We start from the raw sequence: 18,486 nt of genomic DNA on the forward strand, positions 1-18,486 counted from the left end.
TGAGGGCTTTCCTGTTTCTTCCATGGCAACACTTGTCACCATTGACGTTGAAGCTTTATATAGCTCCATACCCCATGCAAAAGGTATGGCCGCTATCCAACACATTATTTCGCAGAAGGTACAGAGTGATGCTTATAGTGAATTTATACTTAGCCTCTTACGGTTTATTCTTACACATAATATCTTTATGTTCAATGGCTCCCACTACCTCCAGGTGCAGGGCGTAGCGATGGGCACTTGTTGTGCCCCATCCTACGCCAATCTGTACCTGGGGGAGTGGGAGACTTCCTTCCTAGACGATGAGGCCATGTCAATATATACGGACCACATTCTTATGTGGACCCGTTATATAGATGACGTGTTCCTCATCTGGGAGGGTCCCCTTGAACTATTATATACTTGCCTGGAAAGAATGAACAGGAACGAGTTCAACCTGCTCTTCACAATGAATCTGGACCCTAACCGCGTGACGTTTTTGGACGTTGAGATTTTTAGAGGAGAAGATGGTACCCTGCACAGTGGACTCTATCGTAAGCCCACGGCAGGGAATACCATCCTCCATGGCTCTAGCTTCCACCCTGAGCCACTAATCCGATCGATACCAACAAGCCAATATCTTCGCTTAAGGCGTAATTGCAGTGACCTGCAAACTTTCCAACTCGCTGCAAACGATCTACGTGAAAGATTGACACGAAGAGGGTACTCAAATATGTCTCTCAAAAAGGCATATAAGAGGGCCCTCTTAAGTGATAGACGGGAACTTCTTAATCCTTCCAAGGATAAGAAAACCAACGATACTAATAACATCAGGATAATCACCCCTTATATGTACCAACATAATAAGATCAAAAAAATAGTGACCAAATACTGGCACTTATTAACTTCCGATCCTATTCTAGGACAATACCTTTCCAACACACCAGGTTTTACCTACAAAAGAGCTCCGGCCCTCCGTGACAAGCTTGTCCGGAGTGAATTTAACAGTAGTGATATGACATGTTGCAAATATAAGGGTACCTATATATGTGGTTCATGCCACTATTGTGGCTTTATGTTGACACAAAAATTTCCCAATCTACCGAATGGTCAAATTTTTAAAGCGCGACACTTTGCAAATTGTCGCACGATCGGTGTCATTTATATACTCCTATGTACATGCGGATGCTTCTACATAGGAAAAACAAAACAGGAGTTCTGGCGACGCGCGTACCGTCACATTCTTAGCATGCGCAAGCCAGACCCTGAACTCCCTCTTGGACGCCACGTGAGTCTGGTCCATGGAGGCAAATTCCCTAGGATTAAATTCCTAATATTGGATCGTGTCCACCCTAGCCCCAGGGGAGGAGACTGGAACAAAAGTCTCCTCCAGCTGGAGTTGAGGTGGATACATTCCTTAAAAGCCACTGAACCCCCAGGTTTGAATGGAACCCTGTCATTCAAGCCATTTCTGGAGGGTTTCACTTCAGGTGGAATGGAAAAGTAAAAACAAAAATAGATGCATTATACATCTGTCTGTATTTTATATGATGCATATCTTTCCATATATATGTACCTCCTCTCTAATATTCAATGTCGATTATGTCTACTATTATACCATCTTGTTTACACAGATTTGTAAAGGAGTAATTAATCATAGGCTGTGTCCCCCTATATGTTAAATGTCCACCGCACATAATCCTTACATAGATTTTATTTTCAAGTCTATGATAAATTCCCATTCGAAATAATCATCCTTTTCCTTTTAACATCATTTGGGCTCTATTTGGCGAGATAATCACCATAATGCCTTAATAGCTTTATAATTTTTATGTATTACTCAATATACTCGTTCTCTCTGTCTTCCTGGTTTCTATGGTAACCCTGGCACGGGTGAGACAGACCGCCGTATTGGCGCTCGCTGTCTCTGGTCGGCCCTGCCCATTGCAGCTCTCTGCAGACATGGGCGGGCCCGGCCACTCGTAAACCGGATGTGGTTATCCACTTCCGGTTGCGTGACCCGTGCCGGTGGAACGCGGACGCCATTTCCGTTTCCGCCGGCGCGATGACGCATGTTATGCGCATTCTCGGCGGCGGGGCTGTTCCTGGCGTCCGCTGTCCAGGAAGCCCCGTTAGGCAGAGCACCAGCTGTGGACAATGGGACCTAATTAAGGTAATATTTAAATCCATACACCTCCCTTGCAATCCTCACATCTTTCTGACCACGCTGGTCGATCCTCATATGTGTTACCTGCTGCCCAAGACCATACAGGTAATTGGCTATTTTTTTATATATTATGACAGGACACACTGGATTTCATCTATGATGACCCAGATGCCCTGCAAATCCTTTGGAGATCTCTAGTGACTCCTAAACTAACTAACATATTCCCTATATGCTATATTTCTCCCCTTAGTTGGTCCATATTGTCTACTTCTTGGTGTCTCGGCCTTTTGCTTTGGGACTTCAGGTTCCCACACCTACTAGGAGACAGAAGACCTATAATAAGATCCTTTCCATGATACAGTCCATTATACTGGTCATTTTTTGACCCATGGGATACACAAATATCTAGGACGGTGGACCTACATATGTGGAAGACCAGCTTGTTTTTAATCACCCTACAGGCTTCATGTTTTATCACAAGACTAACCATGTAAGTGTTTGTTTTTCCAACTACATCAACAACTATGCAACCTATTTTTTAATAATATGTGGATTACGAGACATTATATGTATATGAATGATGTATATGTTAATAGAATACCTCTATTATGTTCAATGGCATAATTATAATACTGTTGTTTTTGTTTATTAGAACACTGCTCCGTTTTGAAACCACCCCTGAAGAAGGGAACTAATTTCCCGAAATATATTGGGTACTGGTTAGAGTCATCTCACGGATATGGTTGTATTCTTGATGATCACACATTGCCTGTAATGTTCTTCTTTTTAATGTTTACACCACTTTATTTATCACTTTAATAAATGTTATAATTTTCTGCATTGATCTTTGAATCATTTACAAACTTGTGCCTAAAAAATCCCAAACCTAGGGGAATATTCCTTTGTTACTGATATAGCAACATGACCATATATATGTAACACCTTAAATGCCCCTGAAGAAGCCTTCGGCGAAACATGTTGGGCCCCAGCTTGTGGACTAGAGCCGGATCACTCACCGGAGTAGCCACTACTATTTAAGTGTATTTTGGTCTTGATAATCCTGTTGCTAAGTTTCACATGATATATCCATTAAATAGTTTTTTCTGTCTGTATTACATACATGTCTATGTTTTCACTCCACTCTGTTTTTTGTGGATGTTTTTATCTACGTACAATCAATAAAGTTTTGATATTTTTATATATACTTTGGTGAAGATCAAATTTCTATCTGGTACCCGAAAAGTCCAACCATTTGGTTTCCAGCCCTCATCACTCCTCGCTTCGGCGAGAGCTTTGTTTATTCAGAGCTATAGTTTTGTTCATATAAAACATGTCTAATAAAAAAAAAATGTCAAAAATCAAATTTCTTCATCAATTTAGGCAAATATGTATTCTGATACATATTTTTAGTAAAAAACAAAATCCCAATAAGCGTATAGTGCCTTGAAAAAGTATTCATACCCCTTGAAATTTTCCACATTTTGTCAGGTTAAAAAACTTTAATGTACAGTATTTTATTGGGATTTTATGTGATAGACCAACACAAATTGGCACATAATTGTAAATGGAAGGAAAATGAGAAATGTGTTTCAAAATAAATATCTGAAAAGTGTGGCCTGCATTTGTATTCAGCCCCCCTGAGTCAATACTTTGTAGAACCACCTTTCACTGCAAATACAGCTGCAAGTCTTTTTGGTGATGTCTCTACCAGCTTTGCACATCTAGAGAGTGACATGTTTGCCCATTCTTCTTTGCAAAATAGCTCAAGCTCTGTCAGATTGGATGGAGAGCGTCTGTGAACAGCAATTTTCAAGTATTGCCACAGATTCTCAATTGGATTTAGGTCTTGACTTTGACTGGACCATTCTAACACATGAATATGCTTTGATCTAAACCATTCCATTGTAGCTCTGGTTGTATGTTTAGGATCGTTGTCTTGCTGGAAGGTGAACCTCTGCCCCAGGCTCAAGTCTTTTGAAGATTCTAACAGGTTTTCTTCTAAGATTACCCTGTATTTGGCTCCATCCATCTTCCCATCAACTCTGACCAGCTTCCCTGTCCCTGCTGAAGAAAAGAATTTCCACAACATGATGCTGCCACCACCATGCTTCACAGTGGGGTTGTAGTGTTCAGGGTGATGTGCAATGTTAGTTTTCCGTCACACATAGCATTTTGCTTTTCAACCAAAAAGTTCAATTTTGGTCTCATCTGACCAGAGCACCTTCTTCCACATGTTTGCTCTGATCCCCCACATGGCTTCTCGCAAACTGTAAACAGGACTTCTTATGGATTTCTTTCAATAATGGCTTTCTTCTTGCCACTCTTCCATAAAGGCCAGATTTGTGGAGTGCATGACTAATGCTGTGGATCTCTGTAGCTCCTTCAGAGTTACCATGGGTCTCTTGGCTGCTTCTCTGATTAATCCTCCCCTTGCCCGGCCTGTCAGTTTAGGTGGACGGCCATGTCTTGGTAGGTTTGCAGTTGTGTCATACTCTTTCCATTTTCAGATGAATTAAACAATGCTCAGTGAGACGTTCAAAGCTTGGGATATTTTTTTTTTTTTTTAACCTAACTCTGCTATAAACTTCTCCACAACTTTATCCCTGACCTGTCTGGTGTTGTCCTTGGCCTTCAAAATGCTGTTTGTTCACTGAAGTTCTCTAACAAACTTCTGAGGGCTTCACAGAACAGCTGAATTTATACTTAGATTAAATTATTAAACTACACACAGAAGGAATTTAATTTACTAATATTTACAAATATATAAAATAATATTATATATATATATATATATATATATATATATATATATATATATATATATATATATATATATATATATATATATATATATATATATATATATATATATATATATATATATATATATATATAAGTAATTTACTATATTTACCCTCTATAGGCAATTGTTTCCACTAGATTTTAGTTAGGGGTATCAGAGAAAATGGGAGCTGAATACAAATGCACGCCACACTTTTCAAATATTTGAAAAAAATGTTGAAAACCATTTATCATTTTCCTTCAACTTCACAATTATGTGCCACTTTGTGTTGGTCTATCACATAAAATCCCAATAAAATACATTTACGTTTTTAATTGTAACATGACAAAATGTGGAAAATTTGAAGGGGTGTGAATACTTTTTCAAGGCACTGTATATTGATTGGTTTGCGCAAAAGTTATATAATCTACAAACTATGGGATATATTTATGGAATTTTTATATTTTTTTATTTATTGTTTGCTAGTAATGGCGGCGATCAGCAACTTAAACCGGGACTGCAATATTGTAGTTTACAAATTGGACACTAACGGACACTTTTGAGAGTTTTTGGGGACCAGTGACACTAATACAGTGATCAGTGCTAAAAAATATGCACTGTCACTGTATTTATGACACTGGCTGGGAAGGGGTTAACATCAGGGGTGATAAAAAGGCTGACTGTGTGCCTAGCCAGTGTACTGTTCGGGAGGTGCTTGTACTAGCGGAAGGCATTTATCCATGTTCCTGCTTTGCAGGAACACAGGATCAATGCCTTCCCTACTGAAAATCCGTCTTGTTTACTGGCTCTCTAATGATTGGCAGGAGCTGGCGGACATTGCATATCTTTTTACACCCGCCACTCCAAAGAGGAGAATGGAGATTCTGATCGAGTCCGCCTGAAAAACAGACGGACCCGATCATAACATTCGTGTAAAAGGGGCCTTAATCGACTTCTGTTGAAGGGACGTGTTGGATACATATAAATCGATCTGATCAAAAGCAGACAGATGGGGATCCATTGTCCTTCTGTCTAGTGGATCGGATAGCAGTCAGGTGTAAACAGACAGGCAGTCTGTTTACATCCGATTGCCCATAGAGAAGAGTGGCCCGTGTCCACTCTGCAAAGGCAGATCAGACACGGACCTGTCATCTGCCTGCTCAGCAGGGATCAGCGGACAGAGCTGAGCAAGCTGATCTCAGGTAGAGTCCACCTTGTGTTACAGGACCCAAAACAATTGTTTAGGTCTAAGAGACAACCGCACATGCTGATTGAATGTCAACTGGTTTCTGATGGACTGACTATATTTCAATCAGTGTATCACCAGCCTAAAGTCATAATAAAGGTTAAACATTTTTTAAATAAAATAAAATGATGTTATACTTACCTGCTCTGTGCAATAATATTGCGCAGAGTAGTCTCTTACTTTTTCTTTGGCAGTCCCCCATTGGCGCGCTCCATTCCTCCCTTCTACAGATGCTCTCTTAGCAAGCTGGGTACTAAGGGAGCACCTGTGTGCTTCTGAGCCGGTCTGTGTGCGTCCATAGACATGCCTCTGCGCCTACTACTCTCAGTGTCTTCTAGGACACCAGGAAGTAAGAGGAGCAGTGCTGCAGCTAGGACAGCATAGCAGTGAGAAGAGTCAAGAAAGAGTTTAGAGATTGAGGGTGGGTAGGGTAGGTAGTGTGGATTTTTTTATCCTATGTAAAAAATGCATTAAGCTAGAAAAAACATTTAGAACCACTTTAAGAGGCAGATTCCCAAGGCTGCAGGCTGAGGTTACATCATGTTTTAAGAAGTAGTCCCCCTGAGGAAGACACATAGTCCCTTGTGTCGTCACGCGTAGGGGAGGGGCCAGGCAAGTGTCGGTGATCGGAGTACTCCACAGTGGCAGGTACGCTGGAACGGATCCCACTGAAGAGGGTCTGCGCTCGGCCATCCATCATATATACATATACCATCGTTATATTACCCGCTGGGATAGATTGGTGTGCTCAAGCACCAACTGCATGTGAGTGAATCTACGTTTTTAATAAAGCTGATTTTACCATACGTTATTTGCACCATGGTTTTATGTTTCTCCCCATATGTGAGAGAGCTGCTGGAGCTACATATCTAACACTGGGAGCTTGGATTAAAAGAGGAATAAAGGAAACCATCCACCATTACCCTGTGAGGGTATACCAGCTCTTTTAGACCAAGCTTAATTGCGAGGTCACATTCAGTGAGGAGAGAACCCACCCATTAGGGGGGTCACAAGAGTGGAGGTGACACATCTGACAAGCTGTCATATTGTTTCAACTATTTTTACAGCACTGATGATTGGGATCATCAATCAACTTCTCATCAATTTTATATCATTCACTATTTTTATTGATATCGCTATCACTTTTTATGTTTATTTTTGTGTATGATGATTCATCGTGTGTGTTTTTATATATCTTTTGAATTAATATATTTATCACTGGATATTTTTAGTATAGCATTTACTGTGCAGCACTTTTAATGATTACCATTTATTTTTCACACTGATTGGGGAGTGATTAGTGCAGGCTGCAGTTTAAAGCCTTGGACACACGATCAGATTATCGGACGATCTTTCATCCATTTTTTGTTGCATGCTAGTCTCATATCGAAAGTGAAGAGGTTACTTTCATACGAAAATTCAACTCCAGAAGTGATGTCATGTGTTGAATTGTTTTGTATGTGTTCTTTAGTTTCTGAGCATGCCTAGTTTTGGTCTTGGTTTTTTTTGGACGAAAACTGTACTAAATAAATGAAAATCGGACGTGGTGTTCATGTACGATAAAAATTTTATAGCCTGCACATCCAGTTTTTGTCGTCCGAAATTTCGTAATCGTCTGTTGAAAGCACCATACTAACGATCTGAAAATCGGCAGATTGTTCGCCAGACTAAATTTTACTTCTGATTTTCGCATCGTGTACAGGCTTTAAGACATAGTAGCTCACAGAATCACTCTTATATGCATGTTTTAAGACGTAGGGATGAAATTAAACTGCTAAAAATATCACCACAAGTAAACTTGCCATTAGAGAATTGTATTCCTCCTCAATGCTATTTATTTTTACTTTTTCTGCCTTGTCTACTTTTGGGTAAATTGTGAGAATGTTTAAAAGCAAGTGTAGCACTGCCCATATGGGAGCTGCTTTGATTGGATTCCCTGTGGTTACCCATAGCAACAGTCTGTTAACCACTTGCCGACCGCCGCACGACTATCTACGTGGGCGGTCAGCCCCTCACAGGCAAAGTGACGTAGGTCTACGTCGCTCGCCTGTGAGGGTTTAGGGAGCGAGCGCGCGCCGCCGGAGGCGCGCTCCCGCTCCCGCGTGGTCACGGACCCCCCCGCGCGCGTGACCGGCGGACCCGATCGCCGCCGGCCACTCTGCGATCGGCGGGGGAGAGGGAGAAAGTCAGGCAGCTTGTGTAAACAAGCTGCCTGTCATTCTCCTCTCTGTATGAGAGCTGATCACATGGATCTACTATGTAGATCCATTGATCACTCCTCATACAGTTGAAGCCACAGCCAATCACAGTTAGAATCACGCCCCTAGGGACACACACAGCCCCTCCCTCTCAAATAAAGTTAACCCCTTCACTACCAGTGCATTTTTACAGTAACAGTGCATATGTATAGCACTGATTACTGTAGAAATGTCACTGGTAACCCCAAAAGTGTCAAAAATGTCAGTCAAGGGTCCGATCTGTCCGCCGCAATGTCGCAGTACCGCAAAAAAAATCGCAGATCGCCGCCATTACGCGTTAAAAAAAAAAACAACAAAAATGACAAAAATCTTTCCCTTTGTTAGTAAACGCAATAACTTTTGCGCAAACCAATCAAAATACGCTTTTTGCGATTTTTTTTACCAAACATAGGTAGCATAAAACAAATTGGCCGAAAATATTAAAAAATTTTGATTTTTACATTTTTTTTTGGGGGAATTTCATATAAAAAAAAGGGAAAAATATTGCTATTTTTGCAAAATTTACGCTCTTTTTTTGTTTATAGCGCGTGATCAAAAAATCGCACAGGTGATCAAATACCACCAAAAGAAAGCTCTGTTTGTGGGAAAAAAAGGACGCCAAATTCGTTTCGGTACAGCGTCGCACGACCGCGCAATTGTCCGTTAAAGTCACGCAGTGCCGAATCGCAAAATGCCCTCTGGTCGTTTAGCAGCCAAATCCTCCGGGGCTTAAGTGGTTAAATCTTGACACTTTAACATTTGGCTCAGTCAATGAACAGTCCAGGGGATTTTGTTTTTTGTTGTTTTTATTTTATAGTGGGATGGGAGAAGGGATGAGTGGGATACTTAAACCAAAAACTATGCACAACTTGAGGGCAACTATCTGTAGTGTATGCAGCAAGGCCGCTGCTTCACTTTGCCACTGTGGTGAAGAGTTAACCACTTTAAGACTGCTCACTGTGCTGCTACTGCGGCTCTGCTATGTCCAGCAACGTAGACCTACGTCGCTGGACTCCTAGTGGTCTCGGCGGCACGCGCGTTTAGACACAGCGGGAGTCAGGCCAGAGGAGGAGAGGCGGCGATTGTCACCTCTCTTCCCCAATTGTCGGGGAAAGTGTGAGAAGATCCGCCCACTTGTGTAAACAAAGCAGGCGGATCTTCTCTGTGACAGACAGGGAGAGATCACAGGATTCAGCATAGCTGAACCTGCGATCTGTGTCTCTATCACAGAACCCCCCCCCCCCCACACAAGTCAGTAAGCATGAGGCATACATTTAACCCCTTGATCACCAACAGTGTTAACCCCTTCCCTGCCAGTGTCATTATTACAGTAACAGTGCATATTTATAGCACTGATTACTGTAGTAATGTCACTGATCCCCCCAAAAGTGTCAAAAATGTCAGTTAGGGGTCTGATCTGTCCACTGCAATGTCACAGTCCCGCAAAAAATCGCAGATCTCTGCCATTAGTAATAGTAAAAATAAAAAAAAAACCCAATAAAAATGACAAATCTTTCCCGTAGTTAGTAAATGTGATAACTTTTGCGCAAACCAAATCAAATTATGCTTATTGCGATTTTTTTTTTACCAAAAATATGTAACAGAAAACAAATTGGCCTAAAATGTTAAAAAATTTTGATTTTTTATTTTTTTTTTGGGAATGTTATATATCAGAATGTAAAAAATATTGGGTTTTTTTTTTTCAAAATTGTTGCTCTTTTTTTTCAAAAGTTAAAAATCGCACAGGTGATCAAATACCACCAAAAGAAAGCTCTATTTTAGGGGAAAAAAAGGACATCAATTTAGTTTAGGTACAGCATGGCACAACCGTGCAATTGCCCGTTAAATTAACCCAGTGCCGAATCACAAAATATGGCCTGGTCAGGAAGGGGGTAAAATCTTCCGGTCTTAAAGTGGATAAAAATACACTCATTGAGAATTTGTTTGTCAAAGACATGTAGCTAAATACATTTTGGCCTAAATATATGACAAAAATTTAATATATTGGATATTTTTTAACAGTCAAAGTAGAAAATGTCAATTTTTCACAAAATTTTCACTCTTTTTTTAATAATATCGCAAAAAATAAAAAGCGCAGAGGTGATTAAATACCACCAAAAGAAAGCTCTGTTTGTGGGAAAAAAAGGATGTAAATTTTGTTTTGGTACAGCATGGCATGACCGCACAGTTGTCAGTTAAAGTCCTGCAGTGCCAAGTTGAAAAAAGTGGCCTGGTCATTGAGCAGCAAAATCTCTCGGTCTTAAAGTGGTTAACTGACGAACTGTACTTTAAGCTTCTCTTCAGGGTCTAACTTGGCACCCCCTTTCTTACTCACTGTGTGTGCTGACTCTTGTCCACTGACTTTTTCTGGAGTGGTCCCCTTCCTGGGCAGACCCCTGGCAAGCTCCCTGGTACTCACAGACCTCTGCCACTGCTCCACCGTCAGTTTTTCCTGGACCTCTCAGCTCAGCCCCACACTTCTGGTCCACTAGGCCGACTGCCTGTGACCGATTTCCACTCTAACAGGAGGAGAGACAGCCGTCATCCTCCTCCTGGGACCTGGCTTCCCGCCCAAAGACATCCTGTCACATGTGCCCTTGGCTTTTATGACCAATCCCAGGATGCACCACTGTTGTGCCCTCCCATTGGGACAGCCACAAAAGCCTGTGTGTCACTGGCTGGGTTTCCTCCACTGTCCTACAGGCTCCTCTATTGGATACAGTGGGGACACTCCCTCAGACCAAGTGAATCACACCTGGACACATGTAACAGGCCTAAGTAGAAATCCTGCTCCCTGATAAGCAGGAGAGCAATCCAATGCTTTTACCTAGCACCTGACTAGAAGGGTACTACACAAGAATTTCATTGTACTTGTACTTTGTGCATATGGTATAAATGATGAACAAAACCATCTTCCAAGAAGTGTTTTATTTTTTTTCATTCTTTTTCATTCAGCAGACACACTGCTGAATGCCTCTTTCTACCGACCAATGACATGCCCAGGTGTATAGGGCAGGCCAATGTATCTATCCTATCCCTCACTAGTGTCTCTGCCCATGGAATCGCTCCCTCTATAGCTAAGGCAGCCAGATGTCTCTCTCATTGCTAGTGATCAAGATTCTGTAACTTTTGGGCCATTGATAGACCGACATCTTGCTGTAACTGGTTACAGTGTGATGGGGATATAAGACAGACAGACGTCCGCTTTTGGCAAACCTGCCAAGGGCAATTTGCCCCACTGACTTCACCCTAAAGGCTGTTAATGCCTTGTTTATGTAAGGAACTTATTAGCCAAATTGAATAGAACAATAAAAAGCATGTCTTTGTAGTGGCAAAGGAAACAAGCTCAGGAAACAGCTCACAAGTAAAACCACAGAAAATGTCATGCATGTCTTATTTGGCTCGCTAATGTGCAAATTTGACACATCTCAAGAATGTTGTTTATGTATGCTATGTGCTAGAATTCCACAGAGCTTCATCTCAAAAACAAGGGGTTACTGTACCTCAAAAATATCTCCTTTACAACTTACTATATTGTAAATCCCTCACTCATCACACACGGCCTACACGGTTTACATCACCTGACCATTATCTGTCCATACCATTAGAATTTTGACTGGTTTATTGACCTTTCCCTAAGAGAAGATACTTTCCCATGTTTAAAGCGGAACTTTACTCTATGAACCTCTTCCGGACCACCCCACGCATATATACTGCGGCAGCGCGGCCCTTCAGCGCAAAATCACCTGTTGGGTCTAAGGCGAGCACACGAGCCGCCAGCAACCATCTAATGCTGTGATTGGACACAGCGGGAGCCAATCAGCGGGTCCGGAGAACCCAATTTCCGTCAGGAACCACCGATCGTTTCCAAGTTTCCAAGTTCCTGCTAAGCAGGAACACAGATCTCTGTCTTCTTACAGTACAAGCACACCCCCCCCCCCCACACACACAGTTAGAAAGCACTCCCAGAAAACACATTTAACCCTTTGATCGCCTCTGATGTTAGCCCCTTCCCTGCCAGTGTCTTTAGTACAGTTACAGTGCATATTATTTAGAACTGATCACTGTATTAGTGTCACTGGTAACCAAAAAAGTGTCAAAAGTGTCACTTAGTGTCAGATTTGTTAGCCACAATTTTGCAGTCTCGCTATAAGTTGCTGATTGCTGACATTACTAGTAAAAAAAAAATTAAATAAATAAAAATTCCATAAAAATATCCCATAGTTTGTAGAGGCTATAACTTTTGCGCAAACCAATCAATATACGCTTTTTGGAATTTTTTTTACCAAACATATGTAGCAGAATACATATTGGCCTAAATTGAAAAAGACATTTCATTTTTTTTTATTGGATGTGTTTTTTAGCAGAAAGTAAAAAATATGTTTTTTTTTTTCAAAATTGTCTTTTTTTGTTTATAGCGCAAAACAATACAAACCACAGAGGTGATCAAATACTACCAAAAGAAAGCTCTATTTGTAGGAAGAAAATGACATACATTTTGTACTGCATTGCAGGACCGCACAATTGTCAGGGAAAGTAACGCAGTAATGGCCTGGTCATGAAGGGGGATAAACCTTCCAGGGCTGAAGAGGTTAATCTATTTTTAATCCTCATGCTGCTATTCGGAAAGTATATCATATTTACTTGTTTTAAACTTTTTTTTTAACATTAAACAAACATTAAAATTAACGTTCAGTTACTTCCTGGTTTCCGGGCCTCGGCAAATGATGTCATACATCCCAGGAGTCTTCAGGAGGGTGAGAGGTTTTCTCAGCTAAGCACAACCTCCTGCATGCATGCCTGAGCTAAGGAAAGATGTCTTACAGGAAGTAAATGCTACACGAATCCCTTGCCCTTGCTTAACCACTTGCCGACCGCCCGCCACAGATATACTGCAGCAGGCTGGCTCGGCTGCGCGAACTGCCGTACCTTAGGAGGCCGATCCACGGGGCTGGCGCCAGTGATTGCCGCCGGGCACCTGCGATCGTTCCCGTGGAGAGAGAACAAATGCTGACCGTTGTTCTCTCTGGTATGAACACAGAGCGCTTGTGATCCTCCTATTTAGGATCACAGGTCTCTGTGTTGATTCCACGAGTCCCTCCCCCATACAGTGATTGCCTCCGGGCACCTGCGATCGTTCCCCGTGGAGAGAGAACAGCAGCTGACCGCTGTTCTCTCTGGTATGAACACAGAGAGCCTGTGATCCTCTTATTTAGGATCACAGGTCTCTGTGTGGATTCCACAAGTCCCTCCCCCATACAGTTAGAAAATACTCCCCTAGGCTCACACTTTACCCTTTGATCGCCCCTGAGTAACCCCTTCCCTGCCAGTGTCATTAATACAGTAACAGTGCATATTTTTAGCATTGATTACAGTAGTAATGTCACTGGTCCCCCCAAAAGTGTCAGAAATGTCAGTTAGGGGTCTGATCTGAAATGTCGCAGTCCCACCAAAAAAATATAATATTAATAATAGATAATATAATATAAAAATAATAATAATATAATAATATAATATAATATAATAGTAATTTAGATTTTTAAATTTTTTTTGGGAATGTTTTATAGCAGAAAGTGAAAATATTGTTTTTTTTTTTTTTTTTTTTTCAGAATTGTCGCTCTTTTTTTATTTATAGCGCAAAAAATACAAATCGCACAGGTGATCAAATACCACCAAAAGAAAGCTCTATTTGTGGGAGAAAAAAAGGACATCAATTTTATTAGTGTACAGCGTCTCACGACCGCGCAATTGTACGTTAAACTTAACGCAGTGCCGAATCGCAAACAATGGCCTGGTCATTAGGGGGCACAACCTTCCGGTCCAGAAGTGGTTAAGATAGTCATGGTCAGCAATGCTAGTGGGTGTTTTTCAAAGAGATTTCTCAACAAAATAAAGCATAAAGACATGGATGGATAGATGGGGGAGTTTGCTTTGAAAATAAAAATGAATTGAATAACGTTTTTGGTGCTCAGATGAAGTGTAGTTCTGCTTAATACTACTTGTTTTTGACTATATATTGTCATATCTTTGCCATGTACTTCTTAAAGCCCAAAAAAGCTTTAAAATAGAAATAAACTGACCCACATTACATCATAAACATTAACAAAATACACTTGATTTTTCTACATTTGTCAAATAGATACAGAGTGTATTGACCAAGCTTCATCATATCCGTACCGTGTCTCTGTTGATCGTAAAGGTGTTATTGAGGTTGCCATTTATTATATTATAGGTCACTGTTCCATTAAGTCCTTCATCAAGATCCACAGCTGTAGTTGTGATAATGACAGAGTTCAGTGTCAGAGGACCCTCATCTAGCCTGACTTCATATAGAGGACTGTCAAACATGGGAGCATTGTCGTTTTCATCCAAGATGGTCACGTAGACTGCTGTTGTTGCCTAACAAAATAAATAAAAACATGAATATTGCATTCCATAATTATATTAAATAGATCATTTTATTAAAAGAGACTCTTATCCATCAAATTCAACCCTTATGTGTTTTAACATACACTATATTACCTGCCTTTACACGCACATGAACTTTGTTAGTATCCCAGTTTTAGTCTGTAGGGTTCAATATTGGGTTGGCCCACCCTTTGCAGATATAACAAATTCAACTCTTCTGGGAAGACTGTCCACAAGGTTTAGGAGTGTGTCTATGGGAATGTTTGGCCATTCTCCCAAAAGCACATTTGTGAGGTCAGGCACTGATGTTGGAGAGAAGGACTGGTTCACAGTTTCCGCTCTAATTCATCCCAAAGGTGTTCTATCGGGTGCAAGCCAGTCAAGTTCCTCCATCCCAAACTCACTCATCCATGTCTTTATGGACCTTGCTTTGTGCACTGGTGTGCAGTAATGTTAGAACAGGAAGGGCAAACCCCAAACTGTTCCCACAAAGTTGAAAGCATCAAATTTTGCTAAATGTCTTGGTATGCTGACGCCTTAAGAGTTCCCTTCACTGGAACTAAGGGGCCAAGCCCAACCCCTGAGAAACAACCCCACACCATAATGCCCCTCCACCAAATGATTTGAACCAATGCACAAAGCAAGGTCTATAAAGACATGGGTGAGCAAGTTTGGGGTGGAGGAACTTGAATGGCCTGCACAGAGTCCTGACCTCAAACCGATAGAACATCTTTGGGATAAATTAGAGCAGAGACTGCGAGCCAGGCCTTCTCGTCCAACATTAGTGCCTGACCTCACAAACGCGCTTCTGGAAGAATGGTCAAACATCCCAATAGACACACTCCTAAACCTTGTGGACAGCCTTCCCAGAAGAGATGAAGCTGTTATAGCTGCGGGGGGGGGGCAACTCGATACTGAACCCTACAGACTAAGACTCGGATGACAAAGTTCAGGTGCGTGTAATGGCTGGCGTCCCAATACTTTTGGTAATATAGTGTATGTACTGTATGTATCTATCTATTAGAAAACAGTATAGGTAATATCAGAATATTTTATAGCAAAAAAAGTAAGTGCACCAAAACAACAAAATTATAACAATGCATGTTAACTTTATTTGCTACATACCATACTAAATAAAGACACAAAGTTCAGCTTTACAAAAAAAGCACAATATGCTATCCCATATAGGTATGCCATGGCTATATAGCCATGGTTCCCATTCTGTTTAAACAATGACATCCACAACCGCATTTAGAAGAAGCATTTCAAAATCTTCAGCAGCCAGCAATAGTTCTGTGCTGACTTACTGTAGGGACGGAGCAACAATAGCGAGATGCTGTGCAAACATAGTTGATGGGTGTAGGGTGTGTATGTGTGCTAATGAGGTCAGCTAGTCAACGGCTTACTTTGTCTTACTGGTTTTTATGTCCTAATTGCACATACCAAGAAGTCATGAACTTTTCTATAGAACACACAAGCAGCTAAGGTAAGGCCTTATTCTAAAAATCAAAGAAACCTTTTATTTTTCTGCAACAGAGGTACATTAATAGTATATTGGTACATATGGGAGCTGTCATTTAGGGGAAAAAAAAGGTGAGCTTAGCCTTTAAGTTTACCTTTGTCAATGTGCCATATCCCCATTTCAGAAAGTCATTTTCATTATAATGTTTGTAGGGTATTTGCATACAAAAAATGAACAATACAGATGTAGCACCCTCCTAGGTAGGTGCTAGCAAAACCTATAAAGGGGGCCCTGCCTGCTTATCAGGGGGGCCTGATTGTTCAGCTAGGCTGTCATGTGTTTCCAGGTGTGCCTGTTGAGCTTGGGGAGTCTCCCCACTGTGTCCAATGAGGGCTCTCATTGGACAGTGGAGGAAACCTGGCCAATAGCACACCAGGGCTTGTATCTATCCCAGAGAGCAGAATCTGCCGCAATGCATCCTGGGAAGGGGTAGAAGTCTGAGGGGAGCACATGACAGAGTGTCTTTGGCAGGAAGCAGAGTCCCAGGAGGAGGGTGACGGCTGTCTCTACTCCTGTCAGCGCTAGTGAAGGTGTCCTTGGCGGTCGGCCTGAAGGACAGAAGGTTGAGCTGAGCTGCAGAGAGGGATCCAGTGTGCTGAGGACCGAGTGGAGCTAATGGGGCAGAAGTTTCCAGGAAAGCAGTGTTGTGAGTACTGTAAACTGCCCAGGGGTCTGCCTAGGATAGGGGACCACTCCAGAAGGTCAGAGGGATCCGGGAGCCAGCTAACCAGTAGAGGGGGCTTGGAAAGGGGGTGCCAGTGCTTAAGCCCTGAAGATAAGTGTGTGTGAAAGAGGGTGCCGGTGTGGGCCCTGAAGTGTTAAACAATGCAGCAGTCTTATAAGTAGCTACCTCAGTGAAGAGGGGTAAAGGAATCTTTAACTAGGACTTTGTGCCACATGAAAGGGTCAGAAGTCAGTTCAGAGTTAACAGACAGCAAGTCAGCGTTAACCAGCGTCAACCGGCGTTGACTGCCATCCAGCCAGCATCAAGCCTGCGCTAATAGGCGTTTTTCAGTTGTCCCACTAAAATTGTGCATAGTTGAGCCAGAGGCATATCCCACTCATCCCTTCTCCCATCCAAGTTCACAATAAACATAAAAAACCCAAAGATACTGGACTATTCCTTGTCTCAGTGCTCACACCTGGAGAACATACTTAAATGTGCTGTTAGTGGTAACCCTGGCGGACCCATAACCAGCAAAACAGCTGGGAATCCTGCTACATAAATATAATGCTAAACTGTAAACTAGCATAGCAGAAAGATAAAAAAGGCAGTTCAAGGTTTGGTTTGTAAATTGAGTAGTAACATGGATGTGAAACTTCATTCAGGATGAGGGATGAGATATGTGTCAATTATATTCAAAGGCAAATGTTCAAATCTCTGTATTTTCAAACCCGGCTACTTTCAAAAGTCCTGCCAGTGGCGGCTCTCCCCAACTTTACAAAATATTACTATGCTGCTCAAATAGCCCCTTCTCTGGGTACACATTGAGGAGGCTGAGTGTGACCCGGTTTCGGTCATGAACCTGTTGTTGCGTTGTGTTGACTGGTAACATATTTCCAACCCAACTGTGAGGCACTCCCTTGCGCTCTGGTACAGGCTTAAATCTCCATTTGGTCTCCTTTCACCATATCACCACCACTCTTGTCATACCTCAAAAATCCGTAATTTTACCCAGCATTTTCCTCCTCATCTGCTTTTCAACCCTGGGTTGCGGCAAAGTTGGTAGGACTCTGTATCATGATTACGCCTACAGTCTTCAGAGTTTTCCTTGCCCTCCAGGAATCAAATGGCCTGCCAAACTCTGACATTTTTCGATATTTAAAACTCAAACATTTTTATGCTCGATTTTGTAAAGCATGCCAGGCTCTTGATACTATGACCCAATTTGAACGCTTCTGTAAGTGAGCTTATTAGCCAGAAAATTGGCTATACTTTTTGTAACCTAAGGGACTTCTCGCTGTTGTACACTAATAAACATATTGAACAAGAAAGGTCCTGGAAGCAGCATTTTTGCTTCATTTTGACAAACGAATGCTAGAAAGTAGTTGCATGAAAAAACCTCAATGCAATTATTTTACATGGTGCCAACTCTACCCAAAATATGCATGCTAAAACTTTTCACCTACCTTCCAGGCTTTGCCCAC

General features: G+C 41.6%; 1 protein-coding gene across 2 annotated transcripts in view; it reads right to left on the reverse strand.

The window, feature by feature from the left end:
- The window catches only part of CDH23 (cadherin related 23), a 1,628,602-nt gene that overhangs the window by 207,135 nt on the left and 1,402,981 nt on the right, over positions 1–18,486 (reverse strand). For both annotated transcript variants that reach the window (XM_082268007.1, XM_082268006.1), the window contains exon 37: positions 14,586–14,807. In XM_082268007.1, the coding sequence (XP_082124133.1) occupies positions 14,586–14,807 (222 nt within the window). The remainder of the gene's footprint in view (positions 1–14,585; positions 14,808–18,486) is intronic.

This window comes from Pelophylax lessonae, assembly GCF_965119305.1.
Source record: "Pelophylax lessonae genome assembly, chromosome: 9".
NCBI classification, from domain to species: domain Eukaryota; kingdom Metazoa; phylum Chordata; class Amphibia; order Anura; family Ranidae; genus Pelophylax; species Pelophylax lessonae.